Source organism: Salvelinus alpinus, chromosome 20 (assembly GCF_045679555.1).
Source record: "Salvelinus alpinus chromosome 20, SLU_Salpinus.1, whole genome shotgun sequence".
Lineage (NCBI taxonomy): Eukaryota > Metazoa > Chordata > Actinopteri > Salmoniformes > Salmonidae > Salvelinus > Salvelinus alpinus.
The window spans coordinates 8,700,990-8,721,646 of record NC_092105.1 but is presented as its reverse complement, the minus strand read 5'-3'; the positions used below and the strand labels follow the sequence as shown (position 1 = coordinate 8,721,646).

The following is a 20,657-nucleotide window of genomic DNA, read 5'->3' as shown; positions in this document are numbered from 1 at the left end:
CCTTCTGTCATCCTGTAGGCCAGAACAGCCCTTCTGTCATCCTGTAGGCCAGAACAGCCCTTCTTTCGTCCTGTAGGCCAGAATAGCCCTTCTGTCATCCTGTAGGCCAGAACAGCACTTCTGTCATCCTGCTGGCCAGAACAGCACTTCTGTCATCCTGCTGGCCAGAACAGCCCTTCTGTCATCATGTAGGCCAGAACAGCCCTTCTGTCATCCTGTAGGCCAGAACAGCCCTTCTGTCATCAAATATAGACCAGAACAGCCCTTCTGTCATCCTGTAGGCCAGAACAGCCCTTCTGTCATCCTGAAGGCCAGAACAGCCCTTCTGTCATCCTGCTGGCCAGAACAGCCCTTCTGTCATCCTGTAGGCCAGAACAGCCCTTCTGTCATCCTGCTGGCCAGAACAGCCCTTCTGTCATCCTGAAGGCCAGAACAGCCCTTCTGTCATCCTGTAGGCCAGAACAGCCCTTCTGTCATCCTGTAGGCCAGAACAGCCCTTCTGTCATCCTGTAGGCCAGAACAGCCCTTCTGTCAGCCTGCTGGCCAGAACAGCCCTTCTGTCATCCTGCTGGCCAGAACAGCCCTTCTGTCATCATGCTGGCCAGAACAGCCCTTCTGCCATCCTGTAGGCCAGAACAGCCCTTCTGTCATCCTGTAGGCCAGAACAGCCCTTCTGTCATCCTGTAGGCCAGAACAGCCCTTCTGTCATCCTGCTGGCCAGCACAGCCCTTCTGTCATCCTGTAGGCCAGAACAGCCCTTCTGTCATCCTGCTGGCCAGAACAGCCCTTCTGTCATCCTGTAGGCCAGAACAGCCCTTCTGTCATCCTGCTGGCCAGAACAGCCCTTGTTCTGACCTACAGGATGTAGGTCAGAACAGCCCTATTGTCTGCTGATAAGATATTCAGATTTTTTTCTCTCTCCATTTTTGTCACTCATAGTTTGGAAGTAAATTGGAGGAAGTGGGAGTGACTGATGACCTGTGGGTAGAAAGAGAGGGAAGAGTGACTGATGGCCCGTGGGTAGAAAGGGGGGGGGAAGTGGGAGAGACTGATTGCCGTGGGTAGAAAGAGAGGGAAGAGAGACTGATGGCCCGTGGGTAGAAAGAGAGGGAAGAGTGACTGTTGGCCCGTGGGTAGAAATAGAGGGAAGAGAGACTGTTGGCCCGTGGGTAGAAAGAGAGGGAAGAGAGACTGTTGGCCCGTGGGTAGAAAGAGAGGGAAGAGAGACTGTTGGCCCGTGGGTAGAAAGAGAGGGAAGAGAGACTGATGGCCCGTGGGTAGAAAGAGAGGGAAGAGAGACTGTTGGCCCGTGGGTAGAAAGAGAGGGAAGAGAGACTGTTGGCCCGTGGATGGAAAGAGAGGGAAGAGAGACTGATGGCCCGTGGGTAGAAAGAGAGGGAAGAGTGACTGTTGGCCCGTGGGTAGAAAGAGAGGGAAGAGAGACTGTTGGCCCGTGGGTAGAAAGAGAGGGAAGAGAGACTGTTGGCCCGTGGGTAGAAAGAGAGGGAAGAGAGACTGTTAGCCCGTGGGTAGAAAGAGAGGGAAGAGAGACTGTTGGCCCGTGGGTAGAAAGAGAGGGAAGAGAGACTGTTGGCCCGTGGGTAGAAAGAGAGTGAAGAGAGACTGTTGGCCCGTGGGTAGAAAGAGAGGAAAGAGAGACTGATGGCCCGTGGGTAGAAAGAGAGGGAAGAGAGACTGATGGCCCGTGGGTAGAAAGAGAGGGAAGAGAGACTGATGGCCCGTGGGTAGAAAGAGAGGGAAGAGAGACTGATGGCCCGTGGGTAGAAAGAGAGGGAAGAGAGACTGATGGCCCGTGGGTAGAAAGAGAGGGAAGAGAGACTGTTGGCCCGTGGGTAGAAAGAGAGGGAAGAGAGACTGATGGCCCGTGGGTAGAAAGAGAGGGAAGAGAGACTGTTGGCCCGTGGGTAGAAAGAGAGGGAAGAGTGACTGTTGGACCGTGGGTAGAAAGAGAGGGAAGAGTGACTGTTGGACCGTGGGTAGAAAGAGAGGGAAGAGAGACTGATGGCCCGTGGGTAGAAAAAGAGGGAAGAGAGACTGTTGGCCCGTGGGTAGAAAGAGAGGGAAGAGAGACTGTTGGGCCGTGGGTAGAAAGAGAGGGAAGAGTGACTGATGGCCCGTGGGTAGAAAGAGAGGGAAGAGAGACTGTTGGCCCGTGGGTAGAAAGAGAGGGAAGAGAGACTGTTGGCCCGTGGGTAGAGAGGGAAGAGAGACTGTTGGCCCGTGGGTAGAAAGAGAGGGAAGAGTGACTGATGACCTGTGGGTAGAAAGAGAGGGAAGATTGACTGATGACCTGTGGGTAGAAAGAGAGGGAAGAGAGACTATTGGCCCGTGGGTAGAAAGAGAGGGAAGAGAGACTGATGGCCCGTGGGTAGAAAGAGAGGGAAGAGAGACTGATGGCCCGTGGGTAGAAAGAGAGGGAAGATAGACTGTTGGCCCGTGGGTAGAAAGAGAGGGAAGAGAGACTGATGGACCGTGGGTAGAAAGAGAGGGAAGAGAGACTGTTGGCCCGTGGGTAGAAAGAGAGAGAAGAGAGACTGTTGGCCCGTGGGTAGAAAGAGAGGGAAGAGAGACTGTTGGCCCGTGGGTAGAAAGAGAGGGAAGAGAGACTGATGGCCCGTGGGTAGAAGGAGAGGGAAGAGAGACTGTTGGCCAGTGGGTAGAAAGAGAGGGAAGAGAGACTGATGGACCGTGGGTAGAACGAGAGGGAAGAGAGACTGATGGCCCGTGGGTAGAAAGAGAGGGAAGAGAGACTGATGGACCGTGGGTAGAAAGAGAGGGAAGAGAGACTGATGGCCCGTGGGTAGAAAGAGAGAGAAGAGAGACTGTTGGCCCGTGGGTAGAAAGAGAGGGAAGAGAGACTGTTGGCCCGTGGGTAGAAAGAGAGGGAAGAGAGACTGTTGGGCCGTGGGTAGAAAGAGAGGGAAGAGTGACTGTTGGCCCGTGGGTAGAAAGAGAGGGAAGAGAGACTGTTGAACCGTGGGTAGAAAGAGAGGGAAGAGTGACTGATGGCCCGTGGGTAGAAAGAGAGGGAAGAGAGACTGATGGACCGTGGGTAGAAAGAGAGGGAAGAGAGACTGATGGCCCGTGGGTAGAAAGAGAGGGAAGAGAGACTGTTGGCCCGTGGGTAGAAAGAGAGGGAAGAGTGACTGTTGGCCCGTGGGTAGAAAGAGAGGGAAGAGAGACTGATGGCCCGTGGGTAGAAAGAGAGGGAAGAGAGACTGTTGGCCCGTGGGTAGAAAGAGAGGGAAGAGAGACTGTTGGCCCGTGGGTAGAAAGAGAGGGAAGAGAGACTGTTGGCCAGTGGGTAGAAAGAGAGTGAAGAGAGACTGATGGACCGTGGGTAGAAAGAGAGGGAAGAGAGACTGATGGCCCGTGGGTAGAAAGAGAGGGAAGAGAGACTGTTGGCCCGTGGGTAGAAAGAGAGGGAAGAGAGACTGTTGGCCCGTGGGTAGAAAGAGAGGGAAGAGAGACTGTTGGCCCGTGGGTAGAAAGAGAGGGAAGAGAGACTGATGGCCCGTGGGTAGAAAGAGAGGGAAGAGAGACTGATGGCCCGTGGGTAGAAAGAGAGGGAAGAGAGACTGTTGGCCCGTGGGTAGAAAGAGAGGGAAGAGAGACTGTTGGCCCGTGGGTAGAAAGAGAGGGAAGAGAGACTGTTGGCCCGTGGGTAGAAAGAGAGGGAAGAGAGACTGTTGGCCAGTGGGTAGAAAGAGAGTGAAGAGAGACTGATGGACCGTGGGTAGAAAGAGAGGGAAGAGTGACTGTTGGCCAGTGGGTAGAAAGAGAGGGAAGAGAGACTGTTGGCCCGTGGGTAGAAAGAGAGGGAAGAGAGACTGATGGCCCGTGGGTAGAAAGAGAGGGAAGAGAGACTGATGGCCCGTGGGTAGAAAAAGAGGGAAGAGAGACTGTTGGCCCGTGGGTAGAAAGAGAGGGAAGAGAGACTGATGGCCCGTGGGTAGAAAGAGAGGGAAGAGAGACTGTTGGCCCGTGGGTAGAAAGAGAGGGAAGAGTGACTGTTGGACCGTGGGTAGAAAGAGAGGGAAGAGAAACTGTTGGCCCGTGGGTAGAAAGAGAGGGAAGAGAGACTGATGGACCGTGGGTAGAAAGAGAGGGAAGAGAGACTGTTGGCCCGTGGGTAGAGAGAGAGGGAAGAGAGACTGTTGGGCCGTGGGTAGAAAGAGACGGAAGAGTGACTGATGGCCCGTGGGTAGAAAGAGAGGGAAGAGAGACTGTTGGCCCGTGGGTAGAAAGAGAGGGAAGAGTGACTGATGGCCCGTGGGTAGAGAGAGAGAGAAGAGAGACTGTTGGCCCGTGGGTAGAAAGAGAGGGAAGAGAGACTGATGGCCCGTGGGTAGAAAGAGAGGGAAGAGAGACTGTTGGCCCGTGGGTAGAAAGAGAGGGAAGAGAGACTGATGGCCCGTGGGTAGAAAGAGAGGGATGAGATACTGTTGGCCCGTGGGTAGAAAGAGAGGGAAGAGAGACTGTTGGCCCGTGGGTAGAAAGAGAGGGAAGAGTGACTGATGACCTGTGGGTAGAAAGAGAGGGAAGAGTGACTGATGACCTGTGGGTAGAAAGAGAGGGAAGAGAGACTATTGGCCCGTGGGTAGAAAGAGAGGGAAGAGAGACTGATGGCCCGTGGGTAGAAAGAGAGGGAAGAGAGACTGATGGCCCGTGGGTAGAAAGAGAGGGAAGAGAGACTGTTGGCCCGTGGGTAGAAAGAGAGGGAAGAGAGACTGATGGCCCGTGGGTAGAAAGAGAGGGAAGAGAGACTGTTGGCCCGTGGGTAGAAAGAGAGAGAAGAGAGACTGTTGGCCCGTGGGTAGAAAGAGAGGGAAGAGAGACTGTTGGCCCGTGGGTAGAAAGAGAGGGAAGAGAGACTGTTGGGCCGTGGGTAGAAAGAGAGGGAAGAGTGACTGTTGGCCCGTGGGTAGAAAGAGAGGGAAGAGAGACTGTTGGGCCGTGGGTAGAAAGAGAGGGAAGAGTGACTGTTGGCCCGTGGGTAGAAAGAGAGGGAAGAGAGACTGTTGGGCCGTGGGTAGAAAGAGAGGGAAGAGTGACTGTTGGCCCGTGGGTAGAAAGAGAGGGAAGAGAAACTGTTGGCCCGTGGGTAGAAAGAGAGGGAAGAGAGACTGATGGACCGTGGGTAGAAAGAGAGGGAAGAGAGACTGTTGGCCCGTGGGTAGAAAGAGAGGGAAGAGAGACTGTTGGGCCGTGGGTAGAAAGAGAGGGAAGAGTGACTGATGGCCCGTGGGTAGAAAGAGAGGGAAGAGAGACTGTTGGCCCGTGGGTAGAAAGAGAGGGAAGAGTGACTGATGGCCCGTGGGTAGAGAGAGAGAGAAGAGAGACTGTTGGCCCGTGGGTAGAAAGAGAGGGAAGAGAGACTGATGGCCCGTGGGTAGAAAGAGAGGGAAGAGAGACTGTTGGCCCGTGGGTAGAAAGAGAGGGAAGAGAGACTGATGGCCCGTGGGTAGAAAGAGAGGGATGAGATACTGTTGGCCCGTGGGTAGAAAGAGAGGGAAGAGAGACTGTTGGCCCGTGGGTAGAAAGAGAGGGAAGAGTGACTGATGACCTGTGGCTAGAAAGAGAGGGAAGAGTGACTGATGACCTGTGGGTAGAAAGAGAGGGAAGAGAGACTATTGGCCCGTGGGTAGAAAGAGAGGGAAGAGAGACTGATGGCCCGTGGGTAGAAAGAGAGGGAAGAGAGACTGATGGCCCGTGGGTAGAAAGAGAGGGAAGAGAGACTGTTGGCCCGTGGGTAGAAAGAGAGGGAAGAGAGACTGATGGACCGTGGGTAGAAAGAGAGGGAAGAGAGACTGTTGGCCCGTGGGTAGAAAGAGAGAGAAGAGAGACTGTTGGCCCGTGGGTAGAAAGAGAGGGAAGAGAGACTGTTGGCCCGTGGGTAGAAAGAGAGGGAAGAGAGACTGATGGCCCGTGGGTAGAAGGAGAGGGAAGAGAGACTGTTGGCCAGTGGGTAGAAAGAGAGGGAAGAGAGACTGATGGACCGTGGGTAGAACGAGAGGGAAGAGAGACTGATGGCCCGTGGGTAGAAAGAGAGGGAAGAGAGACTGATGGACCGTGGGTAGAAAGAGAGGGAAGAGAGACTGATGGCCCGTGGGTAGAAAGAGAGAGAAGAGAGACTGTTGGCCCGTGGGTAGAAAGAGAGGGAAGAGAGACTGTTGGCCCGTGGGTAGAAAGAGAGGGAAGAGAGACTGTTGGGCCGTGGGTAGAAAGAGAGGGAAGAGTGACTGTTGGCCCGTGGGTAGAAAGAGAGGGAAGAGAGACTGTTGGGCCGTGGGTAGAAAGAGAGGGAAGAGAGACTGTTGGCCCGTGGGTAGAAAGAGAGGGAAGAGAGACTGTTGGCCTGTGGGTAGAAAGAGAGGGAAGAGAGACTGTTGGCCCGTGGGTAGAAAGAGAGGGAAGAGAGACTGATGGCCCGTGGGTAGAAAGAGAGGGAAGAGTGACTGTTGGCCAGCGGGTAGAAAGAGAGGGAAGCGAGACTGTTGGCCCGTGGGTAGAGAGGGAAGAGAGACTGTTGGCCCGTGGATAGAAAGAGAGGGAAGAGAGACTGATGGCCCGTGGGTAGAAAGAGAGGGAAGAGAGACTGATGGCCCGTGGGTAGAAAAAGAGGGAAGAGAGACTGATGGCCCGTGGGTAGATAGAGAGTGAAGAGAGACTGTTGGCCCGTGGGTAGAAAGAGAGGGAAGAGAGACTGTTGGCCCGTGGGTAGAAAGAGAGGGAAGAGTCACTGTTGGACCGTGGGTAGAAAGAGAGGGAAGAGAGACTGTTGGCTCGTGGGTAGAAAGAGAGGGAAGAGATACTGTTGGCCCGTGGGTAGAAAGAGAGGGAAGAGAGACTGTTGGGCCGTGGGTAGAAAGAGAGGGAAGAGTGACTGTTGGCCCGTGGGTAGAAAGAGAGGGAAGAGAGACTGTTGGGCCGTGGGTAGAAAGAGAGGGAAGAGTGACTGATGGCCCGTGGGTAGAAAGAGAGGGAAGAGAGACTGTTGGCCCGTGGGTAGAAAGAGAGGGAAGAGTGACTGATGGCCCGTGGGTAGAAAGAGAGGGAAGAGAGACTGTTGGCCCGTGGGTATAAAGAGAGGGAAGAGAGACTGATGGCCCGTGGGTAGAAAGAGAGGGAAGAGAGACTGTTGGCCCGTGGGTAGAAAGAGAGGGAAGAGAGACTGTTGGCCCGTGGGTAGAAAGAGAGGGAAGAGAGACTGTTGGCCCGTGGGTAGAAAGAGAGGGAAGAAAGACTGATGGACCGTGGGTAGAAAGAGAGGGAAGAGAGACTGATGGCCCGTGGGTATAAAGAGAGGGAAGAGAGACTGATGGACCGTGGGTAGAAAGAGAGGGAAGAGAGACTGTTGGCTCGTGGGTAGAAAGAGAGGGAAGAGAGACTGTTGGCCCGTGGGTAGAAAGAGAGGGAAGAGAGACTGTTGGCCCGTGGGTAGAAATAGAGGGAAGAGAGACTGTTGGCCTGTGGGTAGAAAGAGAGGGAAGAGAGACTGTTGGCCCGTGGGTAGAAAGAGAGGGAAGAGATACTGTTGGCCCGTGGGTAGAAAGAGAGGGAAGAGAGACTGTTGGCCCGTGGGTAGAAAGAGAGGGAAGAGTGACTGATGGACCGTGGGTAGAAAGAGAGGGAAGAGAGACTGATGGCCCGTGGGTAGAAAGAGAGGGAAGAGAGACTGATGGACCGTGGGTAGAAAGAGAGGGAAGAGTGACTGATGGACCGTGGGTAGAAAGAGAGGGAAGAGAGACTGATGGACCGTGGGTAGAAAGAGAGGGAAGAGAGACTGATGGACCGTGGGTAGAAAGAGAGGGAAGAGTGACTGATGGCCCGTGGGTAGAAAGAGAGGGAAGAGAGACTGGTGGACCGTGGGTAGAAATAGAGGGAAGAGTGACTGATGGCCCGTGGGTAGAAAGAGAGGGAAGAGAGACTGTTGGCCCGTGGGTAGAAAGAGAGGGAAGAGAGACTGATGGCCCGTGGGTAGAAAGAGAGGGAAGAGAGACTGTTGGCCCGTGGGTAGAAAGAGAGGGAAGAGAGACTGTTGGCCCGTGGGTAGAAAGAGAGGGAAGAGTGACTGTTGGCCAGCGGGTAGAAAGAGAGGGAAGAGAGACTGATGGCCCGTGGGTAGAAAGAGAGGGAAGAGAGACTGTTGGCCCGTGGGTAGAAAGAGAGGGAAGAGAGACTGTTGGCCCGTGGGTAGAAAGAGAGGGAAGAGAGACTGTTGGCCCGTGGGTAGAAAGAGAGGGAAGAAAGACTGATGGACCGTGGGTAGAAAGAGAGGGAAGAGAGACTGATGGCCCGTGGGTATAAAGAGAGGGAAGAGAGACTGATGGACCGTGGGTAGAATTGAGAGGGAAGAGAGACTGTTGGCTCGTGGGTAGAAAGAGAGGGAAGAGAGACTGTTGGCCCGTGGGTAGAAAGAGAGGGAAGAGAGACTGTTGGCCCGTGGGTAGAAAGAGAGGGAAGAGAGACTGTTGGCCTGTGGGTAGAAAGAGAGGGAAGAGAGACTGTTGGCCCGTGGGTAGAAAGAGAGGGAAGAGAGACTGATGGCCCGTGGGTAGAAAGAGAGGGAAGAGTGACTGTTGGCCAGCGGGTAGAAAGAGAGGGAAGCGAGACTGTTGGCCCGTGGGTAGAGAGGGAAGAGAGACTGTTGGCCCGTGGATAGAAAGAGAGGGAAGAGAGACTGATGGCCCGTGGGTAGAAAGAGAGGGAAGAGAGACTGATGGCCCGTGGGTAGAAAAAGAGGGAAGAGAGACTGATGGCCCGTGGGTAGATAGAGAGTGAAGAGAGACTGTTGGCCCGTGGGTAGAAAGAGAGGGAAGAGAGACTGTTGGCCCGTGGGTAGAAAGAGAGGGAAGAGTCACTGTTGGACCGTGGGTAGAAAGAGAGGGAAGAGAGACTGTTGGCTCGTGGGTAGAAAGAGAGGGAAGAGATACTGTTGGCCCGTGGGTAGAAAGAGAGGGAAGAGAGACTGTTGGGCCGTGGGTAGAAAGAGAGGGAAGAGAGACTGTTGGCCCGTGGGTAGAAAGAGAGGGAAGAGAGACTGTTGGGCCGTGGGTAGAAAGAGAGGGAAGAGTGACTGATGGCCCGTGGGTAGAAAGAGAGGGAAGAGAGACTGTTGGCCCGTGGGTAGAACGAGAGGGAAGAGTGACTGATGGCCCGTGGGTAGAAAGAGAGGGAAGAGAGACTGTTGGCCCGTGGGTAGAAAGAGAGGGAAGAGAGACTGATGGACCGTGGGTAGAAAGAGAGGGAAGAGAGACTGTTGGCTCGTGGGTAGAAAGAGAGGGAAGAGAGACTGTTGGCCCGTGGGTAGAAAGAGAGGGAAGAGAGACTGTTGGCCCGTGGGTAGAAATAGAGGGAAGAGAGACTGTTGGCCTGTGGGTAGAAAGAGAGGGAAGAGAGACTGTTGGCCCGTGGGTAGAAAGAGAGGGAAGAGATACTGTTGGCCCGTGGGTAGAAAGAGAGGGAAGAGAGACTGTTGGCCCGTGGGTAGAAAGAGAGGGAAGAGTGACTGATGGACCGTGGGTAGAAAGAGAGGGAAGAGAGACTGATGGCCCGTGGGTAGAAAGAGAGGGAAGAGAGACTGATGGACCGTGGGTAGAAAGAGAGGGAAGAGTGACTGATGGACCGTGGGTAGAAAGAGAGGGAAGAGAGACTGATGGACCGTGGGTAGAAAGAGAGGGAAGAGAGACTGATGGACCGTGGGTAGAAAGAGAGGGAAGAGTGACTGATGGCCCGTGGGTAGAAAGAGAGGGAAGAGAGACTGGTGAACCGTGGGTAGAAATAGAGGGAAGAGTGACTGATGGCCCGTGGGTAGAAAGAGAGGGAAGAGAGACTGTTGGCCAGTGGGTAGAAAGAGAGGGAAGAGAGACTGATGGCCCGTGGGTAGAAAGAGAGGGAAGAGAGACTGTTGGCCCGTGGGTAGAAAGAGAGGGAAGAGAGACTGTTGGCCCGTGGGTAGAAAGAGAGGGAAGAGTGACTGTTGGCCAGCGGGTAGAAAGAGAGGGAAGCGAGACTGTTGGCCCGTGGGTAGAAAGAGAGGGAAGAGAGACTGTTGGCCCGTGGATAGAAAGAGAGGGAAGAGAGACTGATGGCCCGTGGGTAGAAAGAGAGGGAAGAGAGACTGATGGCCCGTGGGTAGAAAAAGAGGGAAGAGAGACTGATGGCCCGTGGGTAGATAGAGAGTGAAGAGAGACTGTTGGCCCGTGGGTAGAAAGAGAGGGAAGAGAGACTGTTGGCCCGTGGGTAGAAAGAGAGGGAAGAGTGACTGTTGGCCCGTGGGTAGAAAGAGAGGGAAGAGAGACTGTTGGCTCGTGGGTAGAAAGAGAGGGAAGAGATACTGTTGGCCCGTGGGTAGAAAGAGAGGGAAGAGAGACTGCTGGGCCGTGGGTAGAAAGAGAGGGAAGAGTGACTGTTGGCCCGTGGGTAGAAAGAGAGGGAAGAGAGACTGTTGGGCCGTGGGTAGAAAGAGAGGGAAGAGTGACTGATGGCCCGTGGGTAGAAAGAGAGGGAAGAGAGACTGTTGGCCCGTGGGTAGAAAGAGAGGGAAGAGTGACTGATGGCCCGTGGGTAGAAAGAGAGGGAAGAGAGACTGTTGGCCCGTGGGTAGAAAGAGAGGGAAGAGAGACTGATGGCCCGTGGGTAGAAAGAGAGGGAAGAGAGACTTTTGGCCCGTGGGTAGAAAGAGAGGTAAGAGAGACTGTTGGCCCGTGGGTAGAAAGAGAGGGAAGAGAGACTGTTGGCCCGTGGGTAGAAAGAGAGGGAAGAAAGACTGATGGACCGTGGGTAGAAAGAGAGGGAAGAGAGACTGATGGCCCGTGGGTATAAAGAGAGGGAAGAGAGACTGATGGACCGTGGGTAGAAAGAGAGGGAAGAGAGACTGTTGGCTCGTGGGTAGAAAGAGAGGGAAGAGAGACTGTTGGCCCGTGGGTAGAAAGAGAGGGAAGAGAGACTGTTGGCCCGTGGGTAGAAAGAGAGGGAAGAGAGACTGTTGGCCTGTGGGTAGAAAGAGAGGGAAGAGAGACTGTTGGCCCGTGGGTAGAAAGAGAGGGAAGAGATACTGTTGGCCCGTGGGTAGAAAGAGAGGGAAGAGAGACTGTTGGCCCGTGGGTAGAAAGAGAGGGAAGAGTGACTGATGGACCGTGGGTAGAAAGAGAGGGAAGAGAGACTGATGGCCCGTGGGTAGAAAGAGAGGGAAGAGAGACTGATGGACCGTGGGTAGAAAGAGAGGGAAGAGTGACTGATGGACCGTGGGTAGAAAGAGAGGGAAGAGAGACTGATGGACCGTGGGTAGAAAGAGAGGGAAGAGAGACTGATGGACCGTGGGTAGAAAGAGAGGGAAGAGTGACTGATGGCCCGTGGGTAGAAAGAGAGGGAAGAGAGACTGTTGACCCGTGGGTAGAACGAGAGGGAAGAGTGACTGATGGCCCGTGGGTAGAAAGAGAGGGAAGAGAGACTGTTGGCCCGTGGGTAGAAAGAGAGGGAAGAGAGACTGATGGCCCGTGGGTAGAAAGAGAGGGAAGAGTGACTGTTGGCCAGCGGGTAGAAAGAGAGGGAAGCGAGACTGTTGGCCCGTGGGTAGAGAGGGAAGAGAGACTGTTGGCCCGTGGATAGAAAGAGAGGGAAGAGAGACTGATGGCCCGTGGGTAGAAAGAGAGGGAAGAGAGACTGATGGCCCGTGGGTAGAAAAAGAGGGAAGAGAGACTGATGGCCCGTGGGTAGATAGAGAGGGAAGAGAGACTGTTGGCCCGTGGGTAGAAAGAGAGGGAAGAGAGACTGTTGGCCCGTGGGTAGAAAGAGAGGGAAGAGTGACTGTTGGCCCGTGGGTTGAAAGAGAGGGAAGAGAGACTGTTGGCTCGTGGGTAGAAAGAGAGGGAAGAGACACTGTTGGCCCGTGGGTAGAAAGAGAGGGAAGAGAGACTGATGGCCCGTGGGTAGAAAGAGAGGGAAGAGAGACTGATGGCCCGTGGGTAGAAAGAGAGGGAAAAGAGACTGTTGGCCCGTGGGTAGAAAGAGAGGGAAGAGTGACTGTTGGCCCGTGGGTAGAAAGAGAGGGAAGAGAGACTGATGGCCCGTGGGTAGAAAGAGAGGGAAGAGAGACTGTTGGCCCGTGGGTAGAAAGAGAGGGAAGAGAGACTGTTGGCCCATGGGTAGAAAGAGAGGGAAGAGAGACTGTTGGCTAGTGGGTAGAAAGAGAGTGAAGAGAGACTGATGGACCGTGGGTAGAAAGAGAGGGAAGAGTGACTGTTGGCCAGTGGGTAGAAAGAGAGGGAAGAGAGACTGTTGGCCCGTGGGTAGAAAGAGAGGGAAGAGAGACTGATGGCCCGTGGGTAGAAAGAGAGGGAAGAGAGACTGATGGCCCGTGGGTAGAAAAAGAGGGAAGAGAGACTGATGGCCCGTGGGTAGAAAGAGAGGGAAGAGAGACTGTTGGCCCGTGGGTAGAAAGAGAGGGAAGAGAGACTGTTGGCCCGTGGGTAGAAAGAGAGGGAAGAGAGACTGATGGCCCGTGGGTAGAAAGAGAGGGAAGATAGACTGTTGGCCCGTGGGTAGAAAGAGAGGGAAGAGAGACTGATGGCCCGTGGGTAGAAAGAGAGGGAAGAGAGACTGTTGGCCCGTGGGTAGAAAGAGAGGGAAGAGAGACTGATGGCCCGTGGGTAGAAAGAGAGGGAAGAGTGACTGATGGACCGTGGGTAGAAAGAGAGGGAAGAGAGACTGATGGACCGTGGGTAGAAAGAGAGGGAAGAGAGACTGATGGACCGTGGGTAGAAAGAGAGGGAAGAGTGACTGATGGCCCGTGGGTAGAAAGAGAGGGAAGAGAGACTGTTGACCCGTGGGTAGAACGAGAGGGAAGAGTGACTGATGGCCCGTGGGTAGAAAGAGAGGGAAGAGAGACTGTTGGCCCGTGGGTAGAAAGAGAGGGAAGAGAGACTGTTGGCCCGTGGGTAGAAAGAGAGGGAAGAGAGACTGTTGGCCCGTGGGTAGAAAGAGAGGGAAGAGTGACTGTTGGCCCGTGGGTAGAAAGAGAGGGAAGAGAGACTGTTGGCTCGTGGGTAGAAAGAGAGGGAAGAGATACTGTTGGCCCGTGGGTAGAAAGAGAGGGAAGAGAGACTGATGGCCCGTGGGTAGAAAGAGAGGGAAGAGAGACTGATGGCCCGTGGGTAGAAAGAGAGGGAAGAGAGACTGATGGCCCGTGGGTAGAAAGAGAGGGAAGAGAGACTGTTGGCCCGTGGGTAGAAAGAGAGGGAAGAGAGACTGTTGGCCCGTGGGTAGAAAGAGAGGGAAGAGAGACTGATGGCCCGTGGGTAGAAAGAGAGGGAAGATAGACTGTTGGCCCGTGGGTAGAAAGAGAGGGAAGAGAGACTGATGGCCCGTGGGTAGAAAGAGAGGGAAGAGAGACTGTTGGCCCGTGGGTAGAAAGAGAGGGAAGAGAGACTGATGGCCCGTGGGTAGAAAGAGAGGGAAGAGAGACTGTTGGCCCGTGGGTAGAAAGAGAGGGAAGAGAGACTGATGGCCCGTGGGTAGAAAGAGAGGGAAGAGAGACTGATGGCCCGTGGGTAGAAAGAGAGGGAAGAGAGACTGTTGGCCCGTGGGTAGAAAGAGAGGGAAGAGAGACTGTTGGCCCGTGGGTAGAAAGAGAGGGAAGAGAGACTGATGGCCCGTGGGTAGAAAGAGAGGGAAGATAGACTGTTGGCCCGTGGGTAGAAAGAGAGGGAAGAGAGACTGATGGCCCGTGGGTAGAAAGAGAGGGAAGAGAGACTGTTGGCCCGTGGGTAGAAAGAGAGGGAAGAGAGACTGATGGCCCGTGGGTAGAAAGAGAGGGAAGAGAGACTGATGGCCCGTGGGTAGAAAGAGAGGGAAGAGAGACTGTTGGCCCGTGGGTAGAAAGAGAGGGAAGAGAGACTGTTGGCCCGTGGGTAGAGAGAGGGAAGAGAGACTGTTGGCCCGTGGGTAGAAAGAGAGGGAAGAGAGACTGTTGGCCAGTGGGTAGAAAGAGAGTGAAGAGAGACTGATGGACCGTGGGTAGAAAGAGAGGGAAGAGTGACTGTTGGCCAGTGGGTAGAAAGAGAGGGAAGAGAGACTGTTGGCCCGTGGGTAGAAAGAGAGGGAAGAGAGACTGATGGCCCGTGGGTAGAAAGAGAGGGAAGAGAGACTGATGGCCCGTGGGTAGAAAAAGAGGGAAGAGAGACTGATGGCCCGTGGGTAGAAAGAGAGGGAAGAGAGACTGTTGGCCCGTGGGTAGAAAGAGAGGGAAGAGAGACTGATGGCCCGTGGGTAGAAAGAGAGGGAAGAGAGACTGATGGCCCGTGGGTAGAAAGAGAGGGAAGGGAGACTGTTGGCCCGTGGGTAGAAAGAGAGGGAAGAGAGACTGATGGCCCGTGGGTAGAAAGAGAGGGAAGAGAGACTGTTGGCCCGTGGGTAGAAAGAGAGGGAAGAGAGACTGTTGGCCCGTGGGTAGAAAGAGAGGGAAGAGAGACTGATGGCCCGTGGGTAGAAAGAGAGGGAAGAGAGACTGTTGGCCCGTGGGTAGAAAGAGAGGGAAGAGAGACTGATGGCCCGTGGGTAGAAAGAGAGGGAAGAGAGACTGATGGCCCGTGGGTAGAAAGAGAGGGAAGATAGACTGATGGCCCGTGGGTAGAAAGAGAGGGAAGAGAGACTGATGGCCCGTGGGTAGAAAGAGAGGGAAGAGAGACTGATGGCCCGTGGGTAGAAAGAGAGGGAAGAGAGACTGATGGCCCGTGGGTAGAAAGAGAGGGAAGAGAGACTGATGGCCCGTGGGTAGAAAGAGAGGGAAGAGAGACTGATGGCCCGTGGGTAGAAAGACAGGGAAGAGAGACTGATGGCCCGTGGGTAGAAAGAGAGGGAAGAGAGACTGTTGGCCCGTGGGTAGAAAGAGAGGGAAGAGAGACTGATGGCCCGTGGGTAGAAAGAGAGGGAAGAGAGACTGATGGCCCGTGGGTAGAAAGAGAGGGAAGAGAGACTGTTGGCCCGTGGGTAGAAAGAGAGGGAAGAGAGACTGATGGCCCGTGGGTAGAAAGAGAGGGAAGAGAGACTGTTGTCCCGTGGGTAGAAAGAGAGGGAAGAGAGACTGATGGCCCGTGGGTAGAAAGAGAGGGAAGAGAGACTGATGGCCCGTGGGTAGAAAGAGAGGGAAGAGAGACTGTTGGCCCGTGGGTAGAAAGAGAGGGAAGAGAGACTGATGGCCCGTGGGTAGAAAGAGAGGGAAGAGAGACTGATGGGCCGTGGGTAGAAAGAGAGGGAAGAGAGACTGTTGGCCCGTGGGTAGAAAGAGAGCTACAGCTGCCTAGGTGCGCAACCCAAATTGCAACCTATTGCCTGTATTGTGATCGATCGTATTGGGGCTCCATGCTGTAGAGCAATCCAACCAAACCTAGTTGTACAGATAGCAGATGGTGTACAGCTGTGTTATCATTGTTACCCAGAAAAAACATTTAATACCCTTTAAGTGAGGCTATTCTGTTATTCCAGATGACACATTCAAACAGGACTGAGATAATATATGAGGAGGAGAGAGAAGTAAAAAGAATGTTAATATTGCTTTGTTCCTCTGTGATTTGTCCGCAGGTCATTTGCATGGAATTCTAATACACTTCAGTTTTGAACACACCGTTCATTTTTTTCTTTCTTCTAATTATAAAGCAAGTAAAACATACTTTGAAAAACATTGTTTTTACGATCATAACATTCTCAGTCCCCACGCCCTCGAGGCTACCGCCAGACATGTGTCCATTACCATTCCTTCTCTAAATGAGTTTCCATAATCGATTAACGTTATAATTTTCAATCTCTTTATTTCTCATCATCCATCCACTTATATTCATGTCCAACATGTTTCTAGTAATATAATTTTAATGAGAATGCCAATAAGGTGGAGAAAGTCAACCCGTACTGCCTCTCGTTCCTGGATTGTTTAATCAATAGCAGCTTGCTGGGCCGGAGACATTATGGGGAGTGTTCTTTCTCCCTCTCTCTCTCTGTCATAACCTGCAATCTCCCTGCGATGAACACAATAATCATACGCATGTGGTGGGTATGTGGGGTACTCTAAGACCTGACAGCCACCTGCCCGGCTTGATTGATGATATGTTTTTAAACTGGGGATCCTCTCTCTGGAAAACAAAGTCACATTCCACTGGGGAGAATGGAAGCCATTGTAAATCTTAATCCACTCTTAAAATGGATTCAGGGAATAGGGGTGTGTGTGTGATGTATTGTTGGGTGGGAGTGGTGGGATCTCTGAGTGAGTGTGTGTGTGATGTATTGTTGGGTGGGAGTGGTGGGATCTCTGAGTGAGTGTGTGTGTGATGTATTGTTGGGTGGGAGTGGTGGGATCTCTGAGTGTGTGTGTGTGTGTGTGTGTGTGATGTATTGTTGGGTGGGAGTGGTGGGATCTCTGAGTGTGTGTGTGTGTGTGTGTGTTTCCGAGGCATGTTAAAAGGTCTACCCTAGCCAGAGTGTGTTCCTGTTTTTTTGTTTCACATTGATTCTTGTCTGGACACACGGTCACAGGGGACACATGGCTCTGACAGAGGTGCTGACGGATGCACTGAGCATTTGTCCCCAGTTTGACATCCCTTCTGCCTCTCTCTTTCTCTTCCCTATGACTCTCATACTTTTCTTTTTTCCCTCCCTCCCTCCCTCCCGTATCTGTGCTGCTGATGAATGGTGAAAGGAGAGGAGGTGAGGCAGAGCCTCTAACCCACATGTGTCAAACTCAAGGCCCGCGGGCCAGATGTGGCCCGCCAGGTCATTTTATGTGGCCCGCGAGAGCTTAAAAGTTTTGAGTGTCTAAAAATAAATACCAAAAAATAAATTAAGAGCGTGCTTTGACCAAAAACTACATTCCCACAATGCCTTTCGACTACGCTAGCCACGGCAGTGTCCATGCCAACGAGTGGAATTGAGATATAAATAATGATCCCAAAATGTCCAGAAAGAGAAAAGTTGATGCAGACGGAAGACTGTTTCAAGAAAGATGGGAAGGCGAATACTTGTTTGCGCTTCAAGGAGAAAGACCGGTATGTCTTTTGTGTTACGAGGCGGTGTCGGTTGTCAAAGAGTACAATCTGCGTCGACATTTTGACACCAAACACGGAGCTAAGTACGCTAAAGCTAGCCTTCAAGAAAAGCAACAAATTGCCCAAGAATTAAAAGGCAAACTGCGGTCGCAGCAGAGTTTGTTCATGAAATCCACAGCCAAAAACGAGGCTGCGGTGAAAGCTAGCTTCATTGTGGCTGAAGAAATCGCCCACGCTTCCAAGTCTTTTTCAGAGGGAGCGTTTTTGAAGCAGTGCATGCTGAATGTCTGTGAGCAGGTGTGTCCCGACCAGTTACAGACTTTTAAAAATGTCAGTTTATCAAGAAACACCATCGTCGACCGAGTGAAGGAACTAGCAGAAAATCTTACAACACAGCTGGCCGAGGAGACACGCAGCTACACAGCTTTTTCATTAGCTGTTGATGAAAGCACAGATAACACGGACACAGCGCAGTTATCAATTTTTATTAGAGGCGTAAAGTCGGACCTCTCTATCACTGAGGAGCTGTTGGATGTGGCTGCAATGCATGGGACAGAACATTTTTGATGCGGTAGAGAAGTCCGTAAGTAAAAATGCATTGCAGTGGGAAAACTTGGTAGGATTAACTACAGACGGTGCACCGGCAATGTGTGGAGGAAAAGTGGGCTTGGTTGGACTAATGAAGGGGAAAATGCAAAAAATGAACTGTCACACGCCTTTGATAACGTATCATTGCATTATCCATCAAGAAGCTTTGTGTGGGAAGGTGCTGGGGATGGAGGACATTGTGACCACAGTCATGAAAACAGTGAACTTCATTCGGGCGCGTGGCCTGAATCACCGTCAGTTCCAGCAGTTTTTGCTGGAGATGGGCTCGGAACACGGGGATGTGCTGTACCATACAGAAGTGCGGTGGCTGAGTAGGAGCAAAGTCCTCAAGCGATTTTTCGAGCTCAGGAAAGACATTGCTCTTTTTATGCAGAGTAAAGGAAAACTCATGTCTGAACTATCAGATCCAAAGTGGATGTGTGACTTTGCTGTGTTGTGTGACATAACCGACCATCTCGCCCAGCTGAATCAGAAGCTGCAGGGACGCAAACAAGTCATCACGCAGATGTCCGACACGATCACGGCTTTCCAGCGTAAATTGGACTTATGGATGTGGCAAGTGAAACAGGACAATCTTGTTCACTTTCCTGTTTGTCAGAGCATGTCAGCCTCATTTCCCGAGACTTTTTCATGTGCTCAGTTGGCTACCAAACTGAGCTGGTTAAAGACTGAGTTTGATCGGCGCTTCTCTGACTTCAGAGCACAACAGTCTGGCTTTGACATCTTTGCCAATCCTTTCACCACCGATGTCTGCACTGCACCCCAACACCTTCAGATGGAGCTAATTGAGCTTCAAAGCGACAGTGGCCTGAGAGCAAAGTTTCAGGATGCTACAATCCAGGACTTTTACCGTCTGCTGCCTCCTGGTTTGATGCCACAGCTTCGACTTCATGCTGCCCGTGTTCTGTCCATGTTTGGGAGCACCTATCTGTGCGAACAGTTTTTTTCCATAATGAATCTGAACAAAAACAAGCACAGATCACGCCTCACGGATGACAACCTCCATGCTGTTCTACGCATTGCCTCAGCACAGGACCTAAAACCAGACATTGACACACTGGTAACGGGAAAACGGTGTCAGACATCTGGTCAGAAAACACACAGGCAAGCATTTTTTTTTTAAACTTAATTAAAATATAATAAAATGTAATTCAACCAAGAAGAAGAACAGTTAAACTGTGTGCAATTTAATGATTGTGCTTGCATTTTGTTTTGTGTTTATCATTTTCAGAACATGATCAATCGATAGTAGAGAGAGAATCCACTTGGTGTGTTCAAGGACAGGCAGCATCTCCTCATCAAAGACTAACCGAAAAACTTGACCAATATAGTTGTGAACTGAGTCAACCTTTATTTTGGTATTTTTAGTTGATTACATATTATTTATGTGTAGCTGCTGTAGTAATTATTTAATGTTTGCAGGTTTATGTGTGTATGCAGACAAATTGTTGTCATCAAACCATCAGTTGGGTGCACGGCTGTGTGCAGCCTTTTTTTGTAAAATGCTACATGTGTCATACATGTTCTTTGCAGCTAAGTTTTGTTATTTTTCTTTATTCACTTGGACAGTTTGATCCTTCATTAATGGAGTTATGTGGGTTTTCATAAGCTGACAAAATTGAAAAGGATTTATGTTAGAGCTACAAGCAAACATATATTTTCTATGCAACTGTAATTGTCACTTGAATAAGTTATAATAAATAATGAGTTATTTAACATTAAGGAGGAGTTACATTTATTTTACATTACATTCGATTACATTTATAAGTTACATCTGGCCCTTTGAGGACAGCCATTATGCTGATGTGGCCCTCGGTGAAAATGAGTTTGACACCCCTGCTCTAACCCAATGCCTCGTGTGTGGGAACACCATTGTGCCCTTCGGTTCAGAGCGAGAGAGCTATGGGTAACGCTGCTTTCTCCTGTACGCTTGATAAACCAGACCCTCTCATCTTTCCAGCCTGAATGGCATTACTGAGAGAGAGAGAGAGAGAGAGAGAGAGAGAGAGAGAGAGAGAGAGAGAGAGAGAGAGAGAGAGAGAGAGAGAGAGAGAGAGAGGCACAAGTGGTTATCTCCACCCTGCTACCACGAAAAGACTTCCACCCTGCTACAATACAGCGGGTAAACGCAAGCATTTCCCGTGACTGTGCCTCAAAACCAAATGTTTTCCTGGCCCACCACTCCACCCTGGACTTGAACAGCCTCTATGACCAGGTCCACCTCTATAAGGCAGCAGTGCCCACCTTTGTCCGGACTCTAAAGGACATCGCTCTCAAACGCAGCCCCAACACTTCACACAGGAGCAACAGATCAATAGACACCCCACCCAGACCAGCGAGACACCCTCCAAGACCTGCAGGACCCCCCCGTGGACCTACACATAGAGGACCCACGCCAAGAGGACTTACATCCAGACCACAGCACCCCCAGACACATCCACACCCCCACCCCAACCAATCAACACCCCCCCACATCAACCATGCCCACACCCCATTTAGGCCCCCTCCAATCAGACCTATGCCACTCCTGCCCACCCCATGCACCCCACCCCCGCAAAGAGGGCATCAACATGGAAGTCACACATACGCCCAGGTAGTGAGCGGGCAAACAGGCCCAACCCCCACTCTTACACTCGCCCAAGCCAACGGCATGTACCAGATGCTCAGCAGGCTCTGCTCACACTTACTGGCCTGAGGCCAAACCCCGACCAACAACATTGGACACTTTATGGAACAAAAAGCCTTCACTATATCATCCTGGAATATCCAAGGTCTGAGGTCATCTGCCTTTGGCCTAAAGAGCAGGAACCCGGACTTCACCAAAGAAATCGGTAATGCAGACATTGTCATCCTGCAAGAAACATGGTATAGAGGAGACGGACCCACTGGTTGCCCTCTAGGTTACAGAGAGCTGGTAGTCCCATCCACCAAACTACCAGGTGTGAAACAGGGAAGGGACTCAGGGGGAATGCTAATTTGGTATAGAGCAGA

At 52.2% G+C, this 20,657-nt stretch overlaps 1 protein-coding gene across 1 annotated transcript; it reads left to right on the top strand.

The window, feature by feature from the left end:
* The first annotated feature begins 16,752 nt into the window (after positions 1-16,752).
* LOC139546256 (general transcription factor II-I repeat domain-containing protein 2B-like) lies at positions 16,753-19,495 on the top strand. Its single transcript, XM_071354405.1, has 2 exons — positions 16,753-18,770; positions 18,898-19,495. Exons 1-2 carry the CDS (start codon positions 17,590-17,592, stop codon positions 18,902-18,904), a joined length of 1,188 nt encoding a protein of 395 aa, XP_071210506.1. The 5' UTR covers positions 16,753-17,589; the 3' UTR covers positions 18,905-19,495.
* The last annotated feature ends 1,162 nt before the right edge of the window (positions 19,496-20,657 follow it).